The sequence below is a fragment of the Drosophila willistoni genome, assembly GCF_018902025.1.
Source record: "Drosophila willistoni isolate 14030-0811.24 chromosome 2R unlocalized genomic scaffold, UCI_dwil_1.1 Seg167, whole genome shotgun sequence".
In the NCBI taxonomy this organism is placed as follows: domain Eukaryota; kingdom Metazoa; phylum Arthropoda; class Insecta; order Diptera; family Drosophilidae; genus Drosophila; species Drosophila willistoni.
The window spans coordinates 530,313-554,077 of NW_025814050.1; the positions used below are offsets into that span (position 1 = coordinate 530,313).

General features: G+C 40.7%; 3 protein-coding genes and 1 long non-coding RNA gene across 4 annotated transcripts; 2 read left to right on the top strand and 2 right to left on the bottom strand.

Annotated features, from left to right (window-relative positions):
* Positions 1-888: 888 nt before the first annotated feature.
* Positions 889-1,255, bottom strand: LOC26529921. Its single transcript, XM_015177550.3, has 2 exons — positions 1,153-1,255; positions 889-1,091 (listed from the first exon to the last, which is right to left on the bottom strand). The coding sequence occupies exon 2, from the start codon at positions 1,078-1,080 to the stop codon at positions 946-948; it is 135 nt and encodes a 44-aa protein (XP_015033036.1). The 5' UTR covers positions 1,081-1,091; positions 1,153-1,255; the 3' UTR covers positions 889-945.
* Positions 1,256-10,329: 9,074 nt separating this feature from the next.
* Positions 10,330-11,225, top strand: LOC124460275. The gene is made up of 3 exons (XR_006954197.1): positions 10,330-10,359; positions 10,418-10,615; positions 10,677-11,225. It is a non-coding gene; the product is annotated as an uncharacterized LOC124460275 (long non-coding RNA).
* Positions 11,226-12,475: 1,250 nt separating this feature from the next.
* LOC6646704 (RNA polymerase-associated protein Rtf1) lies at positions 12,476-14,747 on the top strand. Its single transcript, XM_002069333.4, has 4 exons — positions 12,476-12,492; positions 12,571-14,074; positions 14,134-14,346; positions 14,404-14,747. Exons 2-3 carry the CDS (start codon positions 12,592-12,594, stop codon positions 14,169-14,171), a joined length of 1,521 nt encoding a protein of 506 aa, XP_002069369.2. The 5' UTR covers positions 12,476-12,492; positions 12,571-12,591; the 3' UTR covers positions 14,172-14,346; positions 14,404-14,747.
* A 2,267-nt stretch (positions 14,748-17,014) lies between these two features.
* On the bottom strand, positions 17,015-18,489 carry LOC6646705 (mitochondrial import inner membrane translocase subunit TIM50-A). The gene has a single exon (XM_002069334.3). It carries the CDS (start codon positions 18,391-18,393, stop codon positions 17,266-17,268), a length of 1,128 nt encoding a protein of 375 aa, XP_002069370.1. The 5' UTR covers positions 18,394-18,489; the 3' UTR covers positions 17,015-17,265.
* Between the last annotated feature and the right edge of the window lie 5,276 nt (positions 18,490-23,765).

A 23,765-nucleotide genomic window follows, 5' to 3' on the forward strand; every position in this document is an offset into this window, starting at 1 on the left:
CCTTGCCGGGCTTGTTGTGCGCACATCCTGCGGTAACTTTTCTAATTGTTGCCAGCACAACACGAATAAATCAGCTATAAAACAGGAAGAGAAGGTTGTAAAGGCGAGAACTAAGACACAAGAGGGGCGAGAAACAAGCTGTGAGTTTCCATGGCCGTGAGGAATTTCGGCTATTTGTTTTGCAGTAGTTAAGTCTTCTATCAAAAGGACAATGGCATGGTGGTTGTTCAAATTATTGTTAGGGTTAGGTGAAGTCAAGTCATTTCAAGGCTAAACCCTTCTGCGAAACGTCACACGTCAGCGCACTATCATCACGCTTGTTTACACGCATAATTATGTGTGCCGGTACCGGATTCCGGGAATAGCGCCGTAGACATATACCTTTCTCCTTACTACCATGCCAGAATACGTCACTCGCACCACATCCCATCACCACCCCCACAGGATATGTATAAGACTCCTTGCGGCTTTTGGTCTGGCCTCAAACGCAATTTAATGCCTCGTGACAGATTTCTCACTTGAACCTAAGATGACGGGCCGTGTCACAATTTGATGCTGATAATATGTTAATGAGGTTTGTTTATTTGATTTATATTCCCCTTGTCATTGGGCGAGGAACCACCAAGAAGGATGGCTGTTGTTTATTCAAATCACAGTCAAGTGGAAGTTAATCGCTTGTGGAACTTAATCTCTGGTAAGAATACTTTTCTGTGAATATCAATATAAGTTAATGTAACGCATCCAAAATGTAAGCGGGTTCCATTATCATGAAAAAAGTATCTACATAGTTTAATTGCAGAATTAAGTTTCACGGCAGAACAGAGCTCAAAATTGACGTTCGAGTTAGTAGTCTTGGGCTTAACATTGGACATGAATAGTAATTATGTGTCTTTTTTTCGATTGGTTAGTGTCGTTTATTTATAAGTTCGTAACAACGATTTAGGACTATGTATTCCGCAACACGAACGGAGCCAAGCGAATGACTGCACAGAGAGCAATAAAGACAACAATATTGGCCTGGACTTCTTCCTTCCCTAGCAGCTCTTCCTCGACTGCCTCAATGGGTCGTGTGCGAAACATGTTGATTGGAACTGCAAAGGAGTTGGCCAACTATTTAAATTGAAGCCTCAATTTGAAAAACCACGTACTTACAAATAAAATTTTAATTTTGTACTTTGACTTCGATTGGGGAAGTGTTATGCTGTGCTGTGTGATTGTAAAGTGATAGCAAATATCGAATTGAATAAGTTGATTTAATGAATTTTGACAGACAAATGATAACTAGCTAGAACTTTGAGTCTAACCCATGCGCCATAAGTTCCGGCAAACTAAAATGTCAAGGCGTACGGTTACGGCACTCGTTTTAACCACAAGCCGTTGAATTTCCGCAGTGGTGTAAAAGTCACTGGGACGATGAGAACGACGAATTATGAGCAGAGGCCACTGAGGCTAGGAGAGCGAAGAGCTGTGAGATCAGCAAAAACAAACTGCAATTCGTCCTCTGGGTATTTTTTGTGTTAATAATAAATAAAGGGGATACGGCAAAGCCACCTTACCTCTTTGCTTACAATTTGGACACTCCGGAGCGCATTTTAATGGACGAATGCAGCCGCACTTGGGTCTCGATCCGAAACCAGGCACACCTTTTTGCCTAGTGCATGTGTGACACCAAGCATCCAACTCGCTTCCATCTACTCCTTGCCGCAGCAGAGCGGTGCCCTTGGACCCCACCACCAGCTTGAAAAACAGCATTTGCTCGTCCATCTTTTGATTTAGCACCGACATAAAAATGATTTATCAGTGACATTAAAATAATGCACACTGTGGCGCATTTTATGTGCGAATGGATTTTCGCGCCTTTTTGTGTTCTTTGCTTGGTTGTTGTTGGTGCACATTTACCCCTAGACTCCGGCGCATCCCCGCCCGGCTCTCTGGCCACTAACTCACCCTCCGCTCCCCTCTGAAATAGCTGGTACGTCCGTCGTGGGGTCTGTCAGTCTTTGTGTGCTGCCGTCAGCCGAATGTTTTACGGCCGAGGTGTTTGTGTTGGTGTGGGGTATTTGTGTGTGTTGGCTAGGCTTGGGCAAGAGCACGGCCCCGGGATCCGAGTTGGGGTTGGGGATAGAAACAGGGACCTGCACCTATCCGAACCTTCTGTGCCGAAGCATCATAAATGTAAACTTTTATGCGATTATCGTGCTCTCTTTCCAGCTGCAATGCTCTGCACTTTTCGCAATGTGCAAAATACACTGAAAGCAATTAAAATACATATGTAGGTACATACATATATGTATGTCTGTGGATATGGTCTGGGTTGTAATGTATGTACATATCTCTTTAATATATCGAAGATACTTTGGAACGCCATGATCACACATCTTTCTAGATTAACAATATCGTATCGCCTTCTCATTTTCTAAATGAAAACGAGAAGCCACTCATATGTACATATGTATAATGAATATTCTTCCAGTGTGTGTGGTTCTGTTTGAAATGTGCCATAATTTGCAACCAGAAATGTGACACAGAAGCAGAAGTAGCCGGCAACTGGGCTGGCTATCAACTGGAACGTTGGCTAGGATGCCACCAAAAATGGACGACAACATATGCCCTGTGCGGGGCCTGGCACTCATTAGAGCGGGCGTCCGACTCTCCGCCCTAGTGCGTGTGTATGTGTTTGTGTGTGTGTGTGTGTGTGTGTGTGTTTAATGAGAACAGTAGCAGAACGGGCGCAGGCGCTGCACTGAGAAACAGGTACCAGTAGCAGGCACATGGACATGACTGCACATCTGCAGCAGCCGCTGATTGCCCAGTCCCAATCGCAATCGCAGTCCCAGGACCAGTCTCACTCTGACGCCAGTTGGCAGAGTCAGCATAATTTCCTGATGCTAAATGCCAAACGCAGGACGAGAACAGGACGAGCAACCATCCAGCCGAACACTTAAGCCCATCCGCCGTTTTGCCATTCGACTGACCGACGAAGCTGGGAAGCCAGCAGAGTAAATGGGTGGAAAGTCGGCACGGGACAAGGACATACATAAGTGTAGTGAGCAGAGTGATGGCCACCTCCTGTTTCTGCTTCTGCTCTCCAGTTGTAGTTGTGGCTGTGGCTCTATGTCATTGTCTCGCGTTGGGGCAAGCACTGGGGCCAGGGCAATTTAGAGAAGCACACACACACACACACACACACCTGTTTTTGGGTAATTTATCTCGAAGAATTATTATTTCAAATATTTTGGAACTGCGGAAAGGGTCTGGTGTGAGGGTGACGCACCGAAATAAAAGGATTTTAAAATGGTCATTTGATATGAATTATGCATGTTGGTGCAATTACAGAGACTCCGCCTCCCTACAACCCCAGCCATGGTTGATGCCTTTGTCTGTCTATGATGCGGTTGTCTAACGCTCAAAAGAGGTGGCCCCAGTTTGATTACTTCCAGCGCTCTATACATCGCCCACATGTAATCGGCCTGGGTCGGAGTCCCATTTCATGTTCATTTCGCGACTTGAACTTCATCGTTTAATAATTAAATCAAATGCTAGACTAATATATTCCCTTAATAGCGAGTAACTCATTTTAGCGTATGGAAAACTGTCCAAGTCATGTGGCCCATTTCTGATTTATGCACCAGCCCAACACCATATGCGGAGGATTACGCAGTGGATAGAGCCCAGTTACGGACAGTCATTGGCAGACGTTGAAATCAATTATGGGTGGCATAATTGTAATCTTGATTCATTTCTGCCAGCTAATAAACAGTTTTCAAATAGATCCGAAGAAACATACTAACACATATAGTATCTGTATATTAAAAACAATATGGGTATTCCAATAATATTTTATATTTTAGATAAAAACTTTTCTATATATACCTCCAGCAAATGGTTTCCTCCCTCCTTTTTCTCCTCTTATTAGTTAATATAGTTATTTTTAAATTTTAAGCAAAGTTTTACTTTTCCCTTCTTATTTTCTTTGCAAGAAATTGTTATTGTTATAACTTTTTTTTTTAATAAGTAAACTTAAATGAATTTACAAAATGAAATTTATATTTCAAGTAGCACTATAGAGATCGATTAGAGACAGTGTCCATAACATATATGTAGTTATATACATATAAAGTAAAAAAAACATTTTTAATTATTTCAATAAAAACATCTGTGTCAACAAACCTTTTGTTTTTCTCTACAAACATGTGCTGTTTTGGTCTTTACTTTTTCAACAAATTTCAGATCGAAGAGCTAAGTAAAGCAAACCGGGCTTTCTTGGATATCTAAATTCGACCAGATTTTTAAGTATACAAATCAAAGGGCAAAGTTGACAAAAAAGATTTGTGTTTTGCTTTTGAAACGCACAAATTGACAAGGGAAAAGTAATCGTAAGATTCTTAATTTAAGTCTTAAGTCCATCCGGACATACATATGTATGTACATATGGGTCTCTTTACCCCTGTGAAATGTCGTACAGCTAGCAAAAATAAAGTGAAGTCAAACTTTCACAAACATTTCATATATCCTACATTATTCAAGAGTTTTTCATTTCTAAATTAAAAAAATTATTCCATAAGCGAACGATCTTTTCGAACCAACGGTGTTTTACGAAAAAGTTAACCTCATATCAACGAACCCTCCAATAACCGAACGAGAACACTCATTTTTGGTCAAAAATACAATTTATGTTGATGAACTTTAAATACTGAATCGGAAGATGAGTTTGAAACAAAAGGTGTAAAAAAACGTTGGGTGAAGTCCCGTGTCCATTACAAATTACACTGATGAAACTTTTCAGAATGTTCGGAGTGTGAAGTTCGATATTATTTTTCTGAATTTGAAAGAAAAGCAAGTGAGTTTGAGACAATCGTTTATAAAAGATTATTTTTAAAGCAATCAAAAATGAACGAATTTTCTTTAAATAAATAAACTTTATTTTTGGCCCCTCCAAATTGCGAATAACTTCCTTTAAAGAACAATTTTGTCGGTTGTATTAGTGTAGTGTAATGAGATACAATAAAAGAATTTTGAATTTAATAAGTGGCCAAGAACGTCAAAAGTAATTAGATATAATATTTTTTAACGATTACATTACTAGTTGTTTTTTTTTCTTTTAATAATTTTTGACATTTGAAAGCAAAGCATAACTATCTCTTTGTAATTTTCATTGGGTAAAACAATTTATTTATGCCATTAAATGTCACCTATATACCTATGAAAAATACATATGTAGCTGTGGCGATTTAAAAATATTTCATGCATTCGAGTCTAAGCCATTGTTCAAAAAAAGGACTTTAAATGAGAAAGATTTGAAGGTCACTAAAGAAAATTTATATATGTATGTGCGGAATGAACCTTTTGCTTAACCAACGAAGCTCAGAATAATCAATGAAAAATCAACAAAAACGTTAAAAATAATTGCAGTAGCGCCAAAAGAACTCTCTTCCCCGCTCAGGCAGCGAAGGGGTGAAGGGTTGCAAAAATTGAAAAAGGAAATGTAAAAATAATCGGCAATAAATTTAGGAAAAGTGTCGAAACCGGCATACACACAGACACACACACACTGGGAGTCGGAATACTGGCAGAAATTCGGCCACGCCAAGAGCTCATAGTTCAACGTCCTGTGCAGGCGATGCCAGAGAAGTATAAGGAGCTAACCGGGGGAATAGGGGAGGCTTAGGACAGGGAGGTCACAAGGTTCGTGGCAACCGCATTTATAATAAATTGAATTGCAATAACTCAACTTCAATCAAAAATCATAATTCATGGAATTTGACAGGCCAGAACCGATTCGAACCCTGATTCTCTAGTTTTTTGTGTCCTTTTGGACTTGCAACTTGCATCCGGCGACGACGACGACGACGCAACCGAAAATTATAAATCTACGATTTGACATGAAGACGCGTGCATGTACATATGCATGTATGTGTTAGTGGGTAAATGTGTATGTGTGTGTGAGCTGAAGTCATGGATTTATAGACGAAGACATAAATACAAGTGGACTCAGATCCAAAGACACTGCAAAACATTGGAAAGTGCGCGTGAGCCGAACACGCTCAAAGCCCATAAATATCCTTGTAGCAACTTCAAAGGGGGAGCATGGAGGAGATGCACATTTTAGGTGAAAATAATCACCGCTTCACATGAAATCATTTTACCCAAACCCCGGACAGTAAATGTGATCGGCTCCAAGGCGGACACTACGGAAAAAAGCGGCCAACAAAACGGCTCTTTAGTGAAATATATCCACAGTACGCTCCCATCAAGGGCAAACAAATCAAAAGAGACAATTTTACTTTGTTCTTATAGAAATCGTTTAAATGATTTTTAGCACTGATTTGTGATGAGGAGGCCACCGATTTAGGTTGGCGAAAAGGATACGACTTGTATGTCTGCTTGAATTTTATATAATGCACTGTTCTATAGTTTAAGGTATGAAAGCACTTACGTACATTGTAAACGCATATAAATAATTCCAAGAGGATGAAAATGTATTTAGCATGAAAAGCCTCATATTCGACGATTTCGATACCCTTTAAAAGGGTGTTTCAAAACTCAACATCATACATCTTTGTAAAGTCTTTATAGTCGTTCAATTTTATCTTCAATGTCGAAGCATTTGGTCATCATATATCCAACTCTACCCAGTGCGGATATTAAGGTGAATACGTTGTGTAGGACATTTATAAGTGTAATGGGCATATCTAGAGTTTAGCATACAGAGTGTTTTAATATAATGTTTTTTGCTCCTGTTTGAATGTTTATTTATATGTAGATTTTTTCTGTATTATTGCAAAAAGGACAAACCAAAAGGGACTAGAAGACAGAAAAAGGTGGCGGATGTTTGTCGCCGGATCTACGAATATTTTGGTCTTCCTTTTTTTTGCGTCCTACCAAGTACACAACACCTTTTATTACTGAGCGAGGAAAAAAAGGATATTCAACAAAAGGTCGCGCGGAAGTAATTTACAATTTTGGATGAACACAAAAATAATAAAAATCATATATAAAAGCAAACAAAACTTGCAGGATCAGGATGTGTCTGGTTGCGACGTAAATTGACAAGATTTATATTCAATTAAAACAAGCGCAGCACATTATCCTTTAGCAGAAGCATCAGCGAAAGCGCTGGTGAGTGGAGAGAGGGAGGGAGGAGGGTGCTGTTTTTATTGGCAGAATTTTATGTTTCTTCGCAATTGACAATAAATCAAAAAGTGGTCGTCACATTTCCACATTTGGGATGGCTTTCCACCCCTAAGCCGCAACCGCACACAGCTTTGATGAATGACGAAGGACATGCACATGTAGAACATACATACATACATACATATATACATATAAACATGCACAATATAAAGCGCAGACCAACAGGACAGGACACGACAGGAGCCCAGACACGCACACCGATTGGCTGCTGGCGATGCACACGTCGACGTGCAATAATTTCATGTGTCCTGACGGGCAATGAGCAGAGGAACAAAAAAAAAAGAAAGTAAAGAAAAGTGAATGAGGCAGAGAAGTGTTGAGGAGGCTGTGCTGCAGTCGCCTCATTGTTGTCCTGGTTATTTATGGCCCATTAAGGCAAGCGGCAATTGCACATGTGTTCTTCGCACTGTGAGACCCCACTAGACCCAAATCTCTCCCAACCCGTCCGCCCATGTGAATCCTATTTGTGTCAGTCTCTCTTCAGCGCGAATTGCTCTCGCCTTTAATTGTTTGCCCAGAATAGCACAAATGTTAATAATTATCCCTTGAGCCCATCCTGAATTCGCCACGGAATAACCGTATCATACGGATAACCTTTTGTCTAATAATCATAAGACATATTTCATTTCAAATCGTGTTTGTCGTTGAATTTATGACGACACTCCGCCCACACATGATACTTCTTTTATTTCCATTTTGGCACGCGGAACACAATTATTGCCAGGCTCCACCCAGTTCACTCCACTGCCTATGTATGACATTCGCATGCTTATTTAATTGCCTGGCCAAAGGCTTCGAATGGAGACATTAGAAAAATCTGTCGCCGGCGACAGGACACACATCGCTAAAAATACGACAGTTATCTCGTTCAATGGGGCTGTAAGGGAACATTGAATTGGTAGGACATAGAGGCATAGAGGGAGTCAGGATGGGAGAAGGTGTGTCTCTAAAGTTAGCATAGGAGCGTACTCACACAAATCGGAATCATGCCAGCATGTGCTCCTTAAGTTTATTGAATTCGGAGCGTAGCATGTTGCAATGGCAAGCAACAACTTGATTAAATGAAAAACTGCAATTCGCTGAGTTTTCATCATAAATTTAAGAGCACAAAAGAGATAATTCGAGATGTGATCCCACCAATTACAACCCGGCACTTAGTATGCCCAAATGCCATTTTCTTTGTCTGCGAAACTTCAAAATCATTGCGAAGTGACAAAATAAATAAGGAAGCATATAAATAAAGTGTAAGTTGCGCCACCGAGGGGACACAAGGATGCCAGGCGCAGGACACTAACTTAGTCTCAGCTTGCATTTTTCTGACTTGCGTGGAAGCAGGACACAAAATTTATGCGACTTCAAATAGAATCCTGCGTTATCCTTGTCAAGTGGACAGTAACGAAGCTAAACAGATTTCCATTAAAATAAAACAAGTGCATTGCATTAGATTGTGGCACTTGAAGGAGCACCACAGAAGCGGATTGAGGTTTAGTTTCAAAAAGAAACCAATTTCACGAGTTTATGAAATTGTAGAATTCGTCATATTATTTAGTGATTGGAATAAACTTGACGATCTTTAACTTGTATATCGAAAATGGCGACTAATCAACCTATAGCAATAAGAAACATTTTCGATTAATAAAATTAGTTACAAATCATCTAAAGGGTGTTTTATTTTTATACAATGTACCCAGAGGGCAAAAGCGTATTCAATATATTCAAATCCGGGGTATCCGGACCCCCATTACAACTTTTAATTACTATAGAAGGGATCGAGCTATGCCGAATCATTCAAAAGCCGGAACCCTATTATTATCTTATTTATTTATTGTGCTCAAAAAAAAAATTTTAAAATAACACCAAAGTATATTTTTGCAAGATAGCTCTTACTAAAGAAATTGTCTTCAATTAATTTCAGATATTAACATGAAAACTTTCTCACAATACACCCATATGAATAAGAGAGTTTGCTAAAGTTTGGACATTTTTGTTAAAACGACGTCTGAGGGCGGGTCGGCCCGGAGAAGTCCATAAAAATATTCGGTACCCAGCCATGGAGTTAATGTCATCAACCAGTCATACTGAAAACTTGGATCTTGTCGTCCTGAGCTCCTTCAACGCCAAATGTTTAATTCTACCAACTGAAAAATGCATAAATACCATTTTAATTAGAAAATTAGCTAAAATATGCAACTCACGTTAATCGCATGACGCTTGCCTTGCCTTTGCTTGCCTTGGCTGCGATTGTCTTTGTTGGGAAATGGTTATTGCTAGAAGGGAGTTGCGGGGCATGGCTCATGCAATATCCAAGAGATGCGACAATAACCGAAAGCCATGGAAGTCCTTTGTCGCTTCTCCATCCTTTGCTTTTCCATCTGTGTACCTCTATACTGACACCCAAAATCATTGCCACTCTGGGGGATTCGAGTTGCTCGCTTCAAGCAATGTTTGTTGCGACAAATGCCGTTATAATTATTTATACCGTAAGCACATTTTATGGTGTCGCAATTTTAAAATGCAATTAGACGCGCGCTCTCTTGTTGCAGAAACCTTGCCAAAAACAAACAGCACGTAAAAGGAATCGGAATAGAAATGGAAATGGAATACAAAATCCGCAGAAAAAGGGAAAATTACTCGTAACGCGAACGGGAACGTACAAATGTAATTCTTAATGGGGTTTTGTCATTTTGCCTAAAATGTTATGCAAGCGTCACCAAAAATTGGCCACTTCACTCGTCTCCTCCCACAAAATGAACCCACCTGAGTCACCTGACTGAAGTTCTCTGGCTTCTTTCAGTACCCTGTAGTGATAACATGGCTCAAGCCTACAAGTTGTATGCATTCATACATGCAAATGGGGATCTGCTCGTATTCGTACAGATTACATCAACCAGACACAGAGTTCCATTTACAAACTTTGAAATAAGTAATTTGCTACTTGGTGCAGGGTATTTCCAAGTTGATGTGAGGACTCGGTGTTCGGCACTGTTATTATTATTTTTTGTCCTTTTTCGTTTGGCTCCTGAGCAACCGCTGTTCCCTGTTCCTAACCCAATCTGAATATCGTCCTAGCGACTGGCGAAACGAATCGAACGAGCAACCACAGCTGTTGTTTGGTTTTGTCGTTTTTATCTGTCATTTAGTTTGAATATTACAAAATATGAGTACGTACGTATTACGTAGAATATGTTGGCTTTTCCTAATTTAGTGAAACCTCCATACATAGACTGCAGCTGTCATTTCATTGCGAATCATAATGAACTAGAATGTTTTGATTGAATTTGCATAAAATTGACTTCACTGCAACCTTAAAGTTTTGTATACAAAACTGTCCTGAATCCAATCGTTATATTCACCTGGATATGAACATCCGAGTACACAGTGAGTTAGTTCTTAATGTGAAACTGAAATTCAATTCAAATATGTAAGTAAATTAAATTGCTTGCTCTCGCATTTATCGGACTGCGGTCGTAAACCATTTGCAGCAATTATCTCGCTAAGTTCGCTCGACGCTTTTGGGGAAATATGCGGCAAATTAATATGGCCAAGTACGAAACCAAACCGGCATCACCACCAAGACAAGGACAGGGACCGCGGCTAGGAACAGCACCAAGACCTGGACAAGACGACTTCGCTCGCAACCCTTCTGTTACTGCCAATGAGTTTTTAAGCACAAGTTTTCCTTAATTTATAACGAGGATTACAATAAACAAACTAATCTAAGGCAATAAACACTAAAAATCCCCCAAAAGTGTTGCCGAGGCACTCCTGGGCATTGGCTTTAGTTGTGTCTCATCTTATAAGTTAAATCGCAAAGCCAATCCTTTCGCCTTTTAAATATGCCATTTCCGTTGCGAGATTATTTTTCGATATCGCATGATTCGAGATGTTTACGAGTGTCCAGTCTCCCAAACGGGTAACATTCGTTTGACCATAGCCCCAGATACAGAGACGGGATACAGACGATAGGCATCGGCAATAAGAGGGTATTGTCAGCATTTGGGTTAATGTCCTTGTGTACGTCCCAAGCATTCGATTTGATCCTTTTTTTCTATTAACAATAAATTTGTACGATTTTGCTTCTTATTTTTTTTGCTGTTGTGTTGTTCTTCAACCGCAAAACCGAAACGAGGTGGTTGGTTGTCGTTGCAGGTCGACTTTTTGGTCTAACACATTTAATATTAGAGGAAAGCTTTCCTTTTAATTACCTAAATGCATCCAATGACAAAGGGTGAGCACGGAACCGATCCTGTATCTATTCAATCCCTCACAGTGACAATGACAGGATGCCCATGACCAATGGCCACGTCGAAGGGAATGGGACGGAGGCAGTAGGATGCGCGTGATGCCCGAAAAGAATGCCATTACAGACAACGGTTACAATAGTTAGTGAAGCCATTAGTTCGGAATGCCAATATGCGACAATCACACAAACGCAAACACAAGCACAAGCATAAACACACTGTCCACCGCAAGTACATAAGTGTATAATTGCAAGTGGAGAAAGGAGATATGGCAAGTAATAACTTTGAACATCTTTCCACTAATGGTCCGCCCGCTCCGGTCACTGTGGGGGAATGGGATTGAATCTGCGTGAGAGTCACGGAAACGAAGCATTGGTAACGACACCAACGAAACAATAACAATAAAACAAAGCCCAAGTCCGAGTAACTGAAAATAATTTCAGGGATATTATTGCTAGTGTCGCGTCCCAAAGCATTGCCATCGTCGTCTACAGATGTCCCAAGTGCGATATGAGAAGGAAAGGACACAAGCACATCAACATAATGTCTACTTTACAATGTGGATAAACTTGCAAAGAAAACAAAATCACATCCATATCGAGTCCCTCACTTCCTCCACACCTGACTGGACTGAACTCAATTGAGCTGGACAAAACTAAATTGAACCACATCCCCTCTTTGCAGTTGGCCACTCGCACGCCACGATGCAATAAGTTACGGCTGCCTCCGCCATTACGACGGGCGTGCCGTACCAGGAGCAGGATCAGCGAGCAAGTAGAGCCGCCGGCTGGCCGGAGACAAATCCGAAATCCATACTCGTAAACAAATGCAACTAATCGCCGTTCATGTTGAACGTGTTCACGGCTAGGCAAACGTAAAATTGTGGCCAGTTTCAATCTCATTCTCCCCTTTTCGGTCGTTTTGTGGGGTGGCGTACCACTCCATTTGGCCAAGCTTGCTGTAGATACCTAGAATGGGAGAGAACATTTGTAAGTTTTTGAAATTTCAATATTTCTTGGTTTGCTTTAAGTGTGCTTGGAGAAAAACGTTCGACCAAGTAAGTTTGACATTCAAAAAAATTAAATCCCCTAGAAAAAATATACGTAGACAAATCAAATTTATTATTTTCCATAAGTTGGTCAATTTAGCTGACGCGATGTCTGACTTAAGCAATATAAAAAAACGAAGGCGACTTATTATTAAAGCCGAAGCTTTGGAGGATGGGGAGATCATCGATAATCAAAGCCCCGAAGTTCAATTGGAGCCATTTAGGGGTGGATTTAATGAACAGCAACTGAGCGACGGTACAGAACGGAATCGATGGCAGAATTTGAATGCGCTATCTCGAGAAAACGAGATTTGTCATGCTAATGTGGGCCAAGACGATTTAAATCGCGATTGGAGCTTCCAATCCCACTTGGACATGAAGTCATCTAAGGAGCCCTATTCGACAGAGGTTGATATAAAACAGCGCTCAAAGGTGCGACGCCTTAGCCTGGACGAGCAGCGTGCTGGGAACCAGCGGGAGAACGCCTTTGGACGCCTGAAAGCAATGCGGTATAATAAATTGATGACGAAGCAAGCCCCAGAAAAGTCAAAGATGAAAATCGAGACACCCCAGCAAGTACCCCTAAGGAAGGTGAAACTGAAGGCAACTGATATCTACTCCGACGATTCGAGCAGCAGTGACTATGAAGTGGCCCAGGAGCATCGTCTGGTCTCTACGCTTAATGAACTTAGGCGGGCTGTGCTGACACGTAGCCAGCTCGAAAGCTTTTTAGACAAACCAATATTCGGGGAAACAATTACAAATTGCTTTGTAAGAGTCAATGTAGGCCTGCCAGGTATTCATATGAATCAGGTTTACCGCATATCGCAGATTGTCGGCTTGGAGCATTCGAAACGAGAGTATCGTCTGGGCTCTCAAAACACGAGTTTTATTTTGAAATTGCGGAACGCCGGACAGTATGTGTACAGTCAAATGGATGTCGTGTCCAATCAGCCAGTGACTCAGCACGAGTTTGATGTGTGGATAGGTGCATGCCAAAGGGAAGCTTGTCCCCTGCCACAACTAGCCATCATTGAGGAGAAGCAGAAAGCTATCAAGGAGGCATCCAATTATTCCTTCACAGAGAGAGAGATCGAGAAAATAATACAGTCAAAGCTAAAAGATGGAAAGAAGAAAGTAAGTACTGCTTGTCAAAAGGTGTGTTTGATCATGGAGCGTGACATGGCCGTCGATTGGAATGACTTAAAGACGGCTAACCGCCTGGAGAAGAAAATCCGAACAATGGAGCAAAACTCAGAACCGGAACGCGAACAACGTGTGCGGCCTATTGGGTCACGGCGCTCTTCCCACTTGCCTAACGTTTTACATACAAAGAAATCTTTAACAGAGCGTCTGCCGAAATCCAATGACATTGATCTGGAACGCTATATGCGGCGAAAATATAAGAAAAGTGCTGTTGTCAGTCGCACCCGCGTCGATGCTGAGGAATGTAATGATGATTCCTCAGTGTCTGTGCCTTCTAAAGAGGGGGACAAGAACGGCGAAGATACTGAAAATTACGAGGAACAAAAAATATTAAATCTTTATGAATTAAATGACTTCGAGGTCTTCCTGGATATCAGCAGTCTACGTAAGTGTGGGAAACAAATGTATAAATTTTTAAATACATACAATAACATTATTTTTTAGCTCCACTTAACATAATCCTTAAGGACATCAAGATTTAAACCTTTGTTTGTGTAATGGCCAATGATAGTGAAGACAAAATACCTATGCCCACAGACACACACGCACTCACATTTGTTCTCTTAGTGGTACCGTATAGATCGTAGGTTCCAATCAGAACGCACTTAAATCCTGTTCGAAAATGGCTCAAAATCCGTTCCCTGGAAAAGCACATATGTATGTATGAATGTTTTCTACAAAAAAGCTAATATTGACAACGATCGCTTATATTAGATTTTCAGTGAACTCCAGGCCGACCTCAACTATGATTCCAAAGTTTTGTAGAGGGGGCACTGACAATCAGCGAAATACTTCGAGCGGAGTAATCATTAATAATACAAACAGAAACTCATTCATAGTCTGCACACTGAACCCTCAACTCGTTTCATATGCCAAGGAGCGTTTGTCTGATAGAATTGGAATCATCATAATTGAGGATTCCCACTTCCCATCTGTCCTTGTTCCATAGGTGACAAGGGCATCCACAATAAAAGAAATGCCATTTACTGATGAGTCATCAACATAATTTTTACGATTTTTGCGCCCCATTCGATGAATAAACAAATAAAAAAAACCAACTCTACTCTGGACCGGACCCTGAACCTAAACCTGAACTTAGACTGGGTCTTCTACTTGGACATGGAGTTTAACTAGTTTGAGCGTGTCACGAAAACATTTCGCATGCATTGACTTTTTATGGCCGAACCTGGATCCAGGCCAAGTGCCGCACACCACAAAGTGAGAGAAAGTAAGAAGGAAAAGAAACGGTACAAGTTGGAGGGAGTATATACATGTATGTGTGTGTGTTTGTGTGTTTGTGTGTGTGTATGTGTGTGAAATCAGACAAATAATGCAAAATCATTTAGTTGAACTCCGGCTGCGACTCCATTGCCAACGTCGAAAGTCATAAAATGCCGCACCGAATGAATTTCTCATCAAGTGGCAAGTTGGCACAATTTCACTTTGCCTTTGATGCTAAGGAGCCGAGCACGGATTGGTCAGGCACTGGCCTTTTCTCCTTCTGTTATTCCTCCTCCCTCTGCTTGGCAATCGCGCGTGACTAACGTAATCAGCTCACGTAACACCCGAATGAGATGAGATGAAATCAGCATACGCTCCAGAGGTCGTACTGCACAAATGTGGAATGTGTGTATCTACAAACGGACATATCTTCCTATTCGAGAGTCGCTCCAAAAGTTTTAGAACACATACTCTTTGTCGCTTTTGCCAATATTTTTCATTGTGACGATTTGGGGAACTACAAGAAAAACAATCGTTTAGAAAACTTCAGCCAATTCAACAATCCATCACATTATGTTTGATTACAAATCGTTCAGAAGTAATAAACGATATTTTTTTTTACGGAAACTTTTAAAACCACTCTCGTGTTTTTATATATATCTATTGCCAAAATAAAGCTCTGCCCATTCGACCAACTGTGGGGCATCATTCACTTCACTCGAAAGCCAAGTTAATGTTTTTGCAGATCCTTAACACGCGATACAAGAAGGTATTGGCCTATAACATTTGATGAGGAAATTTAGTCAGTCTGTTCTCTTGCAGTTTTTCAAACCAACCAGGTATCGAATTTAAAACTCGTGAAAATGGCACGTTCATTTTTATTCCTCATTAGTAATGCCGCATAAAAATGTAAAAGAGGGAAAGGCACAAAAAATTCAATGGGAAAAAATTGAAACATCACGCATAAGTTTCATTCTATTTTGATTTTTATGACTGTTTGCAATACTGTGACATTTCCAAGTCCCACCTGGATCACTTGCTAAATAACCCAAGCCAACGGACGAGCAACAAAGGTCGGGGAAAACACAAGATGGAGTTACTGATTGGGAGGGGTATGGTTGTCCATGGCCCATGTCCCATGTCCATGAGAACTAAAGCGGAGAAAATGCCTATTTACGAGCTTGCATGTTGCTGGACACATGGTAATCATATATTTTGGTCATATCTGTGGCCCATAAAACCAGTGTCCTTATGTGCCTGTCAATGAGTTGTTTCATGACATTTATTTCGCTTGTTCCTCGGTTTGGGGTTGGTCTCTCATTTTGTTACATTTTTTCTTGTCTTTTTTTTCTTTTTTTTGGGCTGAGAGCTGCGTGCAGATGGAAAATATTTTAGTGTCCATTTAATGTCCAATCTAAGATGAGCTCGTAACTTTTGATCGACTAAACGAGCCCGCTCGTAGCAAGGTAGGGTCGTTGTTAAGGGGTGGCATGTAAGGGAAGGGATTCGATTCGATTTTCAGGCTGCAGCACGCAACCTACATCTCTTGGGATAATTCTTTAATTTTCTCACTGATGCCCCCACGCTGACTGATAAGAAGAAGTTATTTGGCAGCTATTTGGTTATTTTATTAGTGGATTTTTTGTCGAGATTAATCTGGCCAACAGTAATAAATATTTAATTAGAATCAAAATTACTTTCCAAAGCTTGCTTCACCTCACCTTAGTGGTTTCACCTGTCCGTCTTGGCCCTAATGAAAAGCATCACGCCCCAGTACTAGACCTTGGCGTAGTTTCTTCTGACACATTCCTCCTCCAAAACACTTCGCAAAAGGTGCTTCGTTAAAAATTCGCCTGCGAATCCATTGCTTGGGGAGCCATTCAGTTTCATATATCCATATTTGAAATCCCCAATTCCCTTTTGACGGACGCTGAGGCGGATAATTTTGATTTAGTCACAGGGTTCAATGGATATGACGATTAAACATTTGTTAAAACTGAAAAATCATGAAATATTGTAGCATCTGGAAGAAAAACAGGCGAGTCGAAACAAATATATATACATATGTAGGTATGTAATAATTTTTAATTTATTTAATTTTAAGGTAAAGAGTTGCAAATATAATAAATTTATCTAATTTACACTGAAATATTTATTGGTACCTTCCATTATTGACCATAAGTAGTGTAGAAAGAGCTAAAAGAAGAGGCAAACTTCTGGGAAATGAATCATTTCTTCCGTTTGCTTGATTTGAAGTGACCAATGTAAGAGGAATGCCATGGAGATTCGTGGATTCTTTCTATCAATTTGGTACTAAAATTTTCTCATCAAGTATACTGAATATCTCTAAATCATTTAGTTTGTACAGGAACCCATAAAACTGCGAGTCCAATGTCGGGACAAAGATTTGCTTTTGGTCTCTACTTCTGCATCCGACTTCTCCTGTTTCTGTTCAAGCAGTTTTCGCTGATTCTCTTTAAATTTTTCAATCGGGTCATCAAACTGACGATAGTAGTGGAGGACCTCCCGCACATCGTCAACCTTGTGCTCAGCAATTAATTGCAGGAAGGCAACTAGATCAAAGAGCTGTACATCATCATCGTTACCAAGCCATCGGGACATGACAAAGGTATTGTCGGGATGCAGCGGTGAAGCCTTTCGATCCCAGTCGACTAGAATCACACGGCTTAGGTTGCGATTAAGGCGATTAAGGTTTTTGATGTGCTGTCCATCTACCAGCTGAGTGGCATCTCGGACCAGCCGATAGCGAATGAAGCCGAACTGATCGAGAGCGTCTAATATGGGAAACGCAGTAGTGCCCTGTTCTGAGGTGTACACACATATCTCATAATGCTTGCTGCATTGCTGCAGAAAGTAATCCACACCAGGACGTTTTTTGAAGCGCCATCCTGTTTGATAGGTCCAGTCGGGATGTACTAACACATCGTTTATCTCAAGAACCAGCGAATAGCGTGGTTGAATGTACGGTGGCTCCAACTCATTTGGCAGCAGCTTGGTGGGCAGTGGCTCCTCTAACATCTTCTGGTAATAATGAAGGGATCGCCACATTCTCTGCAGATACTGCTGTGGGTAAGGAAGTTCGCTAAGCTCGTCCTCAATGGGTTGGCTACGTTGATCTAATTCAGGCTTTCCCAGCTCATATACCGCCCAGAGGATGCAACTACTCAGCGTCCCCAATAAAATTGATCCAAATATCTGTCTTTTCCGCCGAAAGTTTCTACCTAATATTTTTTTAGCTGGTGATTCGGGTGAAGGACGTGATGCATCTGGAGGTTGACTAGAAGCCCGTGGCTCACCGTTAGGCTTAGAGGCGGATCCACTCACGGCTTTTGATGTCTTTTTAGTATTACGGTAGCTGCGCCACCAATTCCTGAAGATTCCGATTCTTTTTATGGACCACGTCTCTCGACCGCGGCGGTTTTTATGCTGCAGCACTTTCATCCATGTGCCACAGTTAACCATGTCTGTAACTTGTATAGTCTTTGATCACAGAAATTTTCAATAAATTTCGATGTTTTCGAGACATGATTTCAATTTATCAATAAATGAGTTAAATGAAGTAAGTAAGTCGTCTCGCCGACTTGGGTATACCATACACCAGGTGAAACAAATATTTAAAATTTCGAAAACCAAATGTATGTCTATTAAATTGTTTTAACATGCCATACCATATGCTATCTCGCTCACTCTCCAAACACACGAGCTAGAGTGCTCGCCACTAGCCTGCGGCCAATTCTGCCCTTATGGATAGCGTAGCAAAATACGTTCATCGTATATTTTGTATGTTTCTAGTCCGATTTCAATCAAATTTGGTAGTTTGATAGAAATAGATAAGATTTATTAGTCTGCCAAATTTGATCGCGATGCTCAAAAAATTGCATGAGCCAATCGGTTTTTTCTAAATTATGGAGGCGGAAGTGGGCGTGGCAACATATTAAAATATATGTATTCTGCGCGCATACTAAGCATACATACTAAATTTGGTGACTTTAGCTTTGTTAGTTTTTGAGAAAATCTTTTTTGTTTAATTTTCGGGGGCGGAAATGGGCGTGGCAAAATTTTTAAATAGTCAATATCTGCGCGTCTATTAAGCTAGCTTACATACCAAATTTAATGTCGGTAGGTTTCATAGTTTTTAAGAAAATCAGAGTTATGTAAATTCCGGGGGCGGAAGGGGGCGTGGCAAAAAGTTGGAACAATTATTTTCTGCGCGCTAACTAATCAAGTATATAACCCAAATTTGATGTCTCTATCTGCCATACTTTTTAAGAAAAACAGTTTTATGTAAATTCCGGGGGCGGAAGGGGGCGTGGCCAAAATTTGAAACAAACTCGATAAGCGTACATACTACACGAGACTGCATACCAAATTTGGTGGCTCTAGCTCTTATAGTCTCCGAGATCTAGGTGTTCATACGGACGGACGGACGGACGGACAGACGGACATGGCTAGATCGACTCGGTTTTTCATCCTGATCAAGAATATATATACTTTGTGGGGTCGGAGATGCTTCCTTCTGCCTGTTACATACATTTTGGCGACTTTAATATACCATTTCACCCTATGGGTGTACGGTATAAAAAGAGAACATACCTATGTAATTAAATCAAGCACAGAAAATCATCTTCCTTGAAAATGTGGTGTACGTTTTTATGCCTGTCAATGAGTTGTTTCATGACATTTATTTCGCTTGTTCCTCGGTTTGGGGTTGGTCTCTCATTTTGTTACATTTTTTCTTGTCTTTTTTTTCTTTTTTTTGGGCTGAGAGCTGCGTGCAGATGGAAAATATTTTAGTGTCCATTTAATGTCCAATCTAAGATGAGCTCGTAACTTTTGATCGACTAAACGAGCCCGCTCGTAGCAAGGTAGGGTCGTTGTTAAGGGGTGGCATGTAAGGGAAGGGATTCGATTCGATTTTCAGGCTGCAGCACGCAACCTACATCTCTTGGGATAATTCTTTAATTTTCTCACTGATGCCCCCACGCTGACTGATAAGAAGAAGTTATTTGGCAGCTATTTGGTTATTTTATTAGTGGATTTTTTGTCGAGATTAATCTGGCCAACAGTAATAAATATTTAATTAGAATCAAAATTACTTTCCAAAGCTTGCTTCACCTCACCTTAGTGGTTTCACCTGTCCGTCTTGGCCCTAATGAAAAGCATCACGCCCCAGTACTAGACCTTGGCGTAGTTTCTTCTGACACATTCCTCCTCCAAAACACTTCGCAAAAGGTGCTTCGTTAAAAATTCGCCTGCGGAGATGCTTCCTTCTGCCTGTTACATACATTTTGGCGACTTTAATATACCATTTCACCCTATGGGTGTACGGTATAAAAAGAGAACATACCTATGTAATTAAATCAAGCACAGAAAATCATCTTCCTTGAAAATGTGGTGTACGTTTTTATACCCTTGCAGAGTGTATTATAAAATTGGTCAGATGTTTGTAACGCACAGAAGGAGACGTTTCCGACCCCATAAAGTATATATATTCTTGATCAGCATGAGAAGCTAAGTCGATATAGCCATGTCCGTCTGTCCGTCTGTCCGTCTGACCGTCTGTCCGTCTGACCGTCTGTCCGTCGGTGCGTACGCGTTTTACTCAGCCATCTTAAGAGCTATCGGGATGAAATTTTTTTTGGGAGCTTTTTTTTACCCGGGTGAGATAAAGTATGAAAATCTTTGGGATCGGACCACTATATCATATAGCTCTAGAAGAAACATTTTTGCAAAAATTGGAGTATCCCCATGAAATTTACCAATATGATAGTAATAGATATAAAATCTCAGATCCAAATTTGAATCTGATCCGATAAATAGAACACAAGTTACAGTCAATATAAATCGGTTCAAACGCTGCCGGCAGCGCTGCTTGCTGCCTACTACTGCCATCATCAAATCAACAGAGCACACGCATACACACACAGACGCAACGCTACATGAACTGTATGTGTATGCGTGCCGTGCTTTGCTTAGAAAATGATGGAAGAAGAAAAACTTGTGGTAAAAAGAGAAATAATATTTTGTTTGTGTATTGATGAATTGAGTTGCAGGGAAAGAAATTTCAAAAAGGAAAAATATTATTGCCAAGTATACTGCAAGGGTATATAAACTTCGGCATAGCCGAAGTTAGCTTCTTTGATATTTTCTTTGAATTTTGAGATTTAATCAGGTTTAGTATTGTTATTGTTCTCCTATAATCTTGCCTCAGCAAAGCAGACAGTGACGAGATTATATTAATTATTTTGGCAAGTGGATCAACATTCTTGACTTATTTAGGTACATTTTTTTAATTTTTTAATATCTCCCTTTTTGATCTTGAAAATGATAAGCACATTTAGATTTTTAGGTTGTGGTTGTTCCTGCGTCCCGGTCGCATTCTGATAGTGAGCCTCCTTGTTTCAGGCGATCATATTTGACACTTATGCAAATTATTTGCTTGAGCTTAATTTCACAAATTGAGCTCCCATTGAGGGCTGGACAATCGTTACTTGGCCTTCCTGTTATTATTTAAATGGCGCATTATCAGTGGCTAGCAGCGGACTGGCCAGTCAGCTTCTCGAAATGTCATAAACAATCAAAATCCATTTAAAATTGTATATGCAATTTGGTCACTGTCTACCTGGGCAGGAGGGGCATGTGGCAGCCAGCTGCCGACAGCATCAACGCCTCGTCAATTTGTGTGGGAGGCGATGAGGAGGTGGAGCACGTTACAGCTTGTCCATTGGCTGTCCCTTTCCTGTATGCCACTTGTCAGCCGTGTCCTGCATCCTGCATGTCTGTATGCATGAGTGTGTGTGTGTGTGTGTCTGTGTGTCCTACGCCTGTGTATCGTTGATATGATAATTGGCATGAGGTAATAATCCACTTGGATACGTTGACAATCGTTTATATCGCAATCAGTGTCATGCCGTCTGCCTTCTGTATGGCTGCTGTTTCTACTGCAAATCCTGTGTGTCCTGGCATAAAGTATAATTTCCCAGCTCCATATTCTCTCTCGTCCTCAACGACAATGGCGATGGCAAAGGCAACAGCAACAGCAACAGCAACAGCAACGTCAACGGCAACGACAACGACAAGGACAACGACGACTGCGACGACGTATTAAATAACAATGAACTGCAATTGCCCAACGACTCTCGTAATTCGTATGTAATGCGTGCAGACGCACAGATTTGAGTAGCACTCGTCTGTCCTGCATATCCTTCTCGCCCCAGATTTCTCGCCATCTGCCCACAGTTTGGTGTCCGTTGTCTGCTTGTTTCTTTGTCACTGTTTTGTTTTATGTGCTTCCAACTGGCAATTGTCCTTCGCATTCCAAATAATTTCTGATTTTGGAATTTAACTCGTTGCCTGTTAAATTTAATCACTTTTTCACATGAAACAAAAAACGAAAGAACGAGCAGGAAAGATGTGAAACGACAACCGAGATCAATTTGGGGGAAGTGGCAAGGCAACACCAATTGCAGTGAGTTTCCCAGCAGTCTCTTCATTCATATTTTTTGCACTATTGATACAATTTTTTAATACAGTGCCAATAATAGCCATATAATAAATCCATTCCCTCGTGAATAGTCCCAGCTAAATATTTAATAGATCTCTAATGTGTATACATATGTATATCTTATCGTAACACTGATATCTTAGGATAGGTTAGACAACATTTTTAGAAAGCTACCATTGGTGTTACAGTGGACCCTCGGTTGACAAGCACAATTCGTTCCACCATCTTGTAAAAATGGAAACTTACTTAATGCGTTCCACTTACACTTATTACATGCCTCAACTGTTATTGAACTGTTATTAAAAGGAACTAATTTAAAATGCATCAAAACTTTTTAAGAACTTCAAAATTTGCCACTATATTTTTAATTCAGCTTTTATTGAGAGTAAATCTAATAACACATTTTAGGCAATATGTATTGAACGGACGGATGTCTGAAATGGATAAAGTGAGTTTGGAAAAATTTTTTTTTCAGGTTTCCCCAGATTTTTTTAGAAATTTTACGTGCAATTGAGGTTTCCATCCTTGTTATTAGCCGTTAACCGAAACTTTTTTTTCCAAAATGTCTTTGTTTGAAATGTTCGTTCAGCGAGGTTCCACCGTATATTATTTGTATAGTAAGATATGTATTTCTTCCATAGGTCTTCGGTAAACTTTGAATGAAAATGAATATCGATAGAACATGCAAAATGTTTATTGACCTGTCATAAAGTATATTTACAATTAAAAGCACTTTGTTTCTGCAAAGTCTAGTTCACCCCTCTCTTCCCTTCTATGGCACAGGTGAAGCCGTATTAGACAACTGAGGACCACATTCAGGAATAAGTATAGTGCCGCCTTCAGTGGAGACCACTTGGAGGGCACTTTCCAATGCAAAAAACGAAACTTGCATGCGCAGAAAGCTTCTGGTCCGCGGTCTAAGGAGGGTCGGAGGGACATCCGGCCGGAACCAACGCGCCACTTTTACGCTTGACCTTCTGCTTAGCCTCTTCAGTATGTGGATGCGTGTCGTAGGGTAGGGCGTATGTGGGGAGATGGTCCTACAAAGGCACACCGAATGGCTGAGCGTGGTTTTTTCTTTATGGGACACCGCTGGCGATGAAAGCATTTCCGCATCCGCCAACCAAACCGAAAGAAGCAGCTCTTGTCCACCCAGCTAGAGTCCACTTTAATCTTTGTTTTGTTTATAATTTACGCGACACAACATCAATTAAGTGCTTGGCCGGAGCCGGAAAAGCGCATACCTGCAGCTGAAAAAAGCTGCCATAAATTCTCGCCCCAAAGTGGCGAATGCTGCCGCACACTCTCACATCGTCCGATGTCCATGTTC